At 39.9% G+C, this 7,027-nt stretch overlaps 1 protein-coding gene across 1 annotated transcript in view; it reads left to right on the forward strand.

Annotated features, from left to right (window-relative positions):
- Window positions 1-1,511: 1,511 nt before the first annotated feature.
- Window positions 1,512-7,027, forward strand: part of LOC118358802 (unconventional myosin-Vc) — a 46,996-nt gene continuing 41,480 nt past the window's right edge. The window contains exons 1-6 of the mRNA XM_052481121.1: window positions 1,512-1,538; window positions 2,646-2,756; window positions 3,730-3,901; window positions 5,847-5,991; window positions 6,254-6,410; window positions 6,717-6,860. Coding sequence (XP_052337081.1) covers window positions 1,512-1,538; window positions 2,646-2,756; window positions 3,730-3,901; window positions 5,847-5,991; window positions 6,254-6,410; window positions 6,717-6,860 — 756 coding nt within the window. The remainder of the gene's footprint in view (window positions 1,539-2,645; window positions 2,757-3,729; window positions 3,902-5,846; window positions 5,992-6,253; window positions 6,411-6,716; window positions 6,861-7,027) is intronic.

The raw sequence follows: 7,027 nt of genomic DNA on the forward strand, positions 1-7,027 counted from the left end.
ACATTTTAATGAACACAACCAGTTATGATATTTTAATAGGATTGTCATCCAAATCACGTCAAAAAGTAGACTACCTGTGCATGTTTATCTACTCCAAAACAATTCCAGCATTCAAACTGCATGTATATGTAACGGATGTGAAATGGCTAGCCTCGTTAGCGGCGGTGCGCGCGAAATAGCGTTTCAATCGGTGACGTCACTTGTTCTGAGACCTTGAAGTAGTGGGTAACGATGCTTCGTGGGTGACTGTTGTTGATGTGTGCAGAGGGTCCCTGGTTCGCGCCCAGGTATGGGCGGTATAAAGTTATATTGTTACATATACATGCGCCATTTGTTGAATGGAAAAAAACAATAATAATAATGATTGATTAGGCCTACATTAATTGATGCGTCTTGCTGACAATTTTAGGGTACTAGGGGGTAACTAGATCAATGTCTAATTGCCGACACAAAAAAAGCTACATTTGGAAAATAATTAGTATGTGGATGAAGGTCATGCTTTGACAAATAAACTATAAAGGGAAATAAATGGCTACAGTTTACACTTTTTTGACCCCCCTAAAAAAAAAAAGAAAAAGAAAATTGGGCTTCTCATGAAAACGTCTGTATCATCCGAATGGTTTGGCCTACTAACTAATATGACCACTCTATAGAAAGGGGAGTCTCTTACGAACACGATGGGTGTTCTCCATGTTGCTCTACGGGACTCGTCAGAAGTGTTTGTTTGGTGACCATACGGCAGGTAGCCTCGTGGTTAGAGCGTTGGACTAATAACCGGGAGGTATAAATTCGAATCCCTGAGCTGACAACGTACAAATCTGTCCTTCTGCCCTGATCAAGGCAGCACTGTTCCCAGACCGTCATTGAAAATAAGAGTTTGTTCTTTAACTGACTTAAAGGTTTTTTAAAATGACACGTCACCACAAACAGTGCTTTCTCATGTACCTTTATATTGTGTTGGAATAAAATATGGTGAAAGGTATTTGGAAATACAATTTAAATAAATGTGCTATAAATACTGAGACCAACTTTTTAAAATTGGAGCATGAGACACGGATGATGGATTGATATCACACAACCACGTACTATGAAAAAGTTTGGGAGAAATATAGGCTACATTTGCGTCTGTATCCCATGCCCTGAGTAAACGCAAGGCGCATGCGCCGTAGAATCATCCTCACAATTTAAAGCTTGCGGAGGTATAATGTATCCTGTTTATATTATCGTCTTGAGTCCTTGTTCAAATGAACACGCCTGTAAAGCTGCTGTCATAAGATTGATGGGCGGGACGAGGAAGATAAAGTCCACCTCACAGGTGAAGACAAACACCTGGGGAAGTTGTCTACTTTCGTACCGCACAAATCGTACTGCACTGGCGCAACAGCTGGGCTTCAATATGTTCCTGACATAAGGAACCTCATGTTGATAATAAGGGGATGTACAGTATCGATTCGCACTTGACTGTAAATAAATATGTTGTAGGCTAAAAGCACGGATTGTTATGCGTTACCATGGCTTTGTCGGAACTCTATACGAAGGTGAGGAAATTATAGGGGGAAAAAAGTGATAACGTTTTTAACTCATTCAATCTTCCTACAGAATCTCCATCGTTTTGTTGACACACCTGCTCAAAATGGTGACAGATTCATGTTTACACTGTACTCTGCTTTCGGCTGAGCGTCTGTTAAACGAATGAATGGCGCCAGCATTTTTTAATTCTTCACGATGATAATTAATTAAACCCGCAATGGATTCCTTTACAATTGACGTATGGTACCGTACACACTGTAATGATGACGTCACGTCAACCTTGGGAGAATTATTATGGTAAATTAGCTTTCAGACTTCTCTTTGTTGGACATCTTTGAAAATAATACATTACTACACAGATGGTGTTACATAAAGTAGCATCTTTAGAAAATAATAACTGTCTTTAGTCAATGGAATTGCATTACTAATAACTGTCTTTAGTGAAAGGGAATGGCTACAGATGGTGTTAACTGTCTTTAGTAAAGAAAGGGAATAGCCTGTAACTGTCTTTAGTAAATGAAAGGGAATGGCTACTGTAACTGTCTTTAGTAAATGAAAGGGAATGGCTACTGTAACTGTCTTTAGTAAATGAAAGGGAATGGCTAGTAAATGAAAGGGAATGGCTACTGTAACTGTCTTTAGTAAATGAAAGGGAATGGCTACTGTAACTGTCTTTAGTAAATGAAAGGGAATGGCTACTGTAACTGTCTTTAGTAAATGAAAGGGAATGGCTACTGTAACTGTCTTTAGTAAATGAAAGGGAATGGCTACTGTAACTGTCTTTAGTAAATGAAAGGGAATGGCTACTGTAACTGTCTTTAGTAAATGAAAGGGAATGGCTACTGTAACTGTCTTTAGTAAATGAAAGGGAATGGCTACTGTAACTGTCTTTAGTCAATGAAAGGGGATGGCTATTGTAACTGTCTTTAGTAAATGAAAGGGAATGGCTACTGTAACTGTCTTTAGTAAATGAAAGGGAATGGCTACTGTAACTGTCTTTAGTAAATGAAAGGGGATGGCTACTGTAACTGTCTTTAGTAAATGAAAGGGGTGACATAAATGTGACACTAGACATAGAAATACAAATTCATGCATTCATTAATTTGCTCCTCCAGTACAACAGAGTGTGGATACCGGATGCAGAGCATGTCTGGAAGTCAGCAGAGATTCTGAGAGACTTCAAACCTGGAGACGAGGCTTTAGAACTGCAGCTTGACGATGGCACTGTAAGTACTGAACACAGAGACTATGAAGCTGTAGACTATACAGTTCTCTGTCTGCACTGTAAGTACTGAACACAGAGACTATGAAGCTGTAGACTATACAGTTCTCTGTCTGCACTGTAAGTACTGAATGCAGAAACTATAAACTATAGACTATACAGTTCTCTGTCTGCACTGTAAGTACTGAACACAGAGACTATGAAGCTGTAGACTATACAGTTCTCTGTCTGCACTGTAAGTACTGAACACAGAGACTATAAACTATAGACTATACAGGTCTCTGTCTGCACTGTAAGTACTGAACACAGAGACTATAAACTATACAGTTCTCTGTCTGCACTGTAAGTACTGAACACAGAGACTATAAACTATAGACTATACAGGTCTCTGTCTGCACTGTAAGTACTGAACACAGAGACTATAAACTATACAGTTTTCTGTCTGCACTGTAAGTACTGAACACAGAGACTATACAGTTCTCTGTCTGCACTGTAAGTACTGAATGCAGAAACTAAACTATAGACTATACAGTTCTCTGTCTGCACTGTAAGTACTGAACACAGAGACTATGAAGCTGTAGACTATACAGTTCTCTGTCTGCACTGTAAGTACTGAACACAGAGTCTATAAACTATACAGTTCTCTGTCTGCACTGTAAGTACTGAACACAGAGACTATAAACTATAGACTATACAGTTCTATGTCTGCACTGTACTGTATGTGCAGTCTCAGTCAGAATGGCGATATACTCTTGCATTATAATTCATTTATTGGGAGAATTTTTCATTTATCTCTGAACTCATTACTTTCACTCATCTTCTATCTGTCAGTGACAAGAATAGGAATTGTGAAAGGCCTAAAAGTCTGCAGTTCAACATATTTTCTTTTAGTCCAGGACCAGGCTTAGTCTATGTCTGGGAAACTGTCCATAGAGCCTTTACATCGCCAGTATCACACAGTTTTTTTTTCTCTGTAGAAGATGGTGTACCCCCTGGACAAATCCAGTCCTCAGCTCCCTGACCTCCGCAACCCCGATATCCTGGTGGGAGAGAATGATCTGACAGCTCTCAGCTATCTCCACGAGGCTGCCGTACTACACAATCTCAAAGTGCGCTTCGTGGAGTCCAACATTATCTACAGCTACTGTGGTACTAAAAAGGAAATGTTTCCCCAGCTGTCTAATGGGACATCTTTGTTTTACTGTTCGTCTGCTGTCTTTACTGAACGTAGACACGGAACTGGAAATGTCATGTCTGGGTGATGAGTTGTGGTTTGGCGTTTGTGTAAAATGTCCATGCCGAGTCGTGAAAAATAGTATCCAGCTATTGTATTGTATTGTATTATATTTCTTGTGTTATATGGTATTCTATTATATTGTATTGTATTGTATTGTAACTCTCTAGAGACAGCAGGAGCGGTAGAGATACTCTCAATGATCGACTATGAAAAGCCAACTGACATTTACTCCTGATGTCCTGACTTGCTGCACCCTCGACAACTACTGTGATTATTATTACTTGACCATGTTGGTCATTTATGAACATTTGAACATTATAATCTCCACCCGGCACAGCCAGAAGAGGACTGGCCACCCCTCATAGCCTGGTTCCTCTCTAGGTTTCTTCCTAGGTTTTGGCCTTTCTAGGGAGTTTTTCCTAGCTACCGTGCTTCTACATCTGCACTGCTTGCTGTTTGGAGTTTTAGGCTGGGTTTCTGTACAGCACTTTGAGATATCAGCTGATGTTAGAAGGGCTATATAAATACATTTGATTTGATTTTGATTTGTATTATATCGTATTTTATTATATGCTATTCTATTATATTATCTTATATTATATTATATTCTGTTGTATTCTATTCTATCATATATTGTGTTCTATTGTATTGTATTCTATTGTATTCCATTGAATTCAATTCTATTGTATTCTATTGAATTCTAGTCTATTGTATTCTATTGTATTATATTGTATTCTATTCTGTTGTATCTTATTGATTTCTATTCTATTGTATTATCTTATCTTGTATTCTGTTGTATTCTATTGTATTCTATTATATTATCTTATATTATATTGTATTCTATTCTGTTGTATTCTATTGTATTGTATTCTGACTGTATTATATTATATTACTGTGTGTCCTGATATGTATTGATAACTGTGACTGTACTGTATGTCCTGATGGATAACTGTGACTTGTACTGTATTCTATTGTATGTCTGTTGGATAACTGTGACTGTACTGTATGTCCTGATGGATAACTGTACTGTACTTGTAGTCTGATGGATAACTCTGACTGTACTGTACTGTATGTACTGTATATGTCCTGATGGATAACTGTGACTGTACTGTATGTCCTGATGGATAACTGTGACTGTAACTGACTGTACTGTCCTGATGGATAACTGTGACTGTACTGTATGTCCTGATGGATAACTGTGACTGTACTGTTATGTCCTGATGGATAACTGTGACTGTACTGTGTGTCCTGATGGATAACTGTACTGTATGTCCTGATGGATAACTGTGACTGTACTGTGTGTCCTGATGGATAACTGTGACTGTACTGTGTGTCCTGATGGATAACTCTGACTGTACTGTATGTCCTGATGGATAACTGTGACTGTACTGTTATGTCCTGATGGATAACTGTGACTGTACTGTTATGTCCTGATGGATAACTGTGACTGTACTGTTATGTCCTGATGGATAACTGTGACTGTACTGTATGTCCTGATGGATAACTGTGACTGTACTGTGTGTCCTGATGGATAACTGTGACTGTACTGTATGTCCTGATGGATAACTGTGACTGTACTGTTATGTCCTGATGGATAACTGTGACTGTACTGTGTGTTCTGATGGATAACTGTGACTGTACTGTATGTTCTGATGGATTCCTGATGGATAACACCTGATGGATAACTCTGACTGTACTTTCAGGATAACTGTGACATCCTGACTGTACTGTTATGTCCTGATGGATAACTGTGACTGTACTGTATGTCCTGATGGATAACTGTGACTGTACTGTGTGTTCTGATGGATAACTGTGACTGTACTGTATGTTCTGATGGATTCCTTCACTCCCTTTCAGGAATCATCCTGGTGGCTGTCAACCCATACAAGCAGCTTCACATCTATGGAGATGCAGTCATTCAGGCGTACTCTGGACAGAACATGGGAGCTATGGATCCTCACATATTCGCTGTGGCAGAGGAGGCTTACAAACAGATGGCCAAGTAAGAATGAGGCAGACTGTCCCCGGGGGGGGTTGGTAGTGATGCCGTGCTCCAACGCCATGCTCCTGGAGACAGCGGTTCAATCCCTGCGCCCCCCCCAATCTATCCTGCCGTCATACATTTCAGCCCTTTGGGCCTATCTGTCAATAGAACTTCTCCTTAAAATGAGATCAACTGTCCAATGTTACGCAAATGAGAAGCAACGAGTGTGACTATTCTATACATTCCTACTCAGATAGATACATACATTTTTCTTTCTCAGGAACAATAAGAACCAGTCTGTTATAGTGAGTGGTGAGTCTGGAGCCGGCAAGACCGTGTCTGCTAGGTATGTCATGAGGTACTTCGCTATGGTCAGCAAGTCTAGCAGCAAAACACACGTGGAAGACAAAGTTCTGGCATCCAATCCAATAACTGAGGTATGTTTTTGGAATCCACGAATCCTAGCAGTGAGTCCACTTTTCCATGTAACCTCACGGTATGTCAATGAGTCATTGTTTAGGTCATCTGTGGATTTGATAATCTGTCGATAAAGAAAAGAAAAGGCTCACAGTTCTAGCGTGACTATCGGACAGATCATGTCCAGTGTGCCACAGAGTGTACGAGGTACAGATTGGCCTCATCAGCCACCGTACTTCCCATAAATCTTAATCTACAATGTGTGTTGATTATCATTCAACGACGTATGTGACCTGTGTTTTTTTTTGTTTTGTTGTTGTTGTCAGGCTATTGGAAATGCCAAGACGACCAGGAACGACAACAGCAGCCGCTTTGGGAAGTACACAGAGATCAGCTTCGACAGGAGATATCAGATCGTCGGTGCCAACATGAGGACGTATCTCATGGAGAAATCTAGAGTGGTTTCCCAGGTCATACGTCACATACTTGATTCTCTGATTATATGTGGTCTATAACGTAGGGCGTGTTGTTAGCTACCATTTAGTTGGGTCATGGTTGAAATCATGAAGGCTTCAGGGAATCATTCTAGATTCCAGATCCGTTTGTGTTGTCTTGCCATCTCCTTGCCACGACAACG

Source organism: Oncorhynchus keta, chromosome 26, assembly GCF_023373465.1.
Source record: "Oncorhynchus keta strain PuntledgeMale-10-30-2019 chromosome 26, Oket_V2, whole genome shotgun sequence".
In the NCBI taxonomy this organism is placed as follows: domain Eukaryota; kingdom Metazoa; phylum Chordata; class Actinopteri; order Salmoniformes; family Salmonidae; genus Oncorhynchus; species Oncorhynchus keta.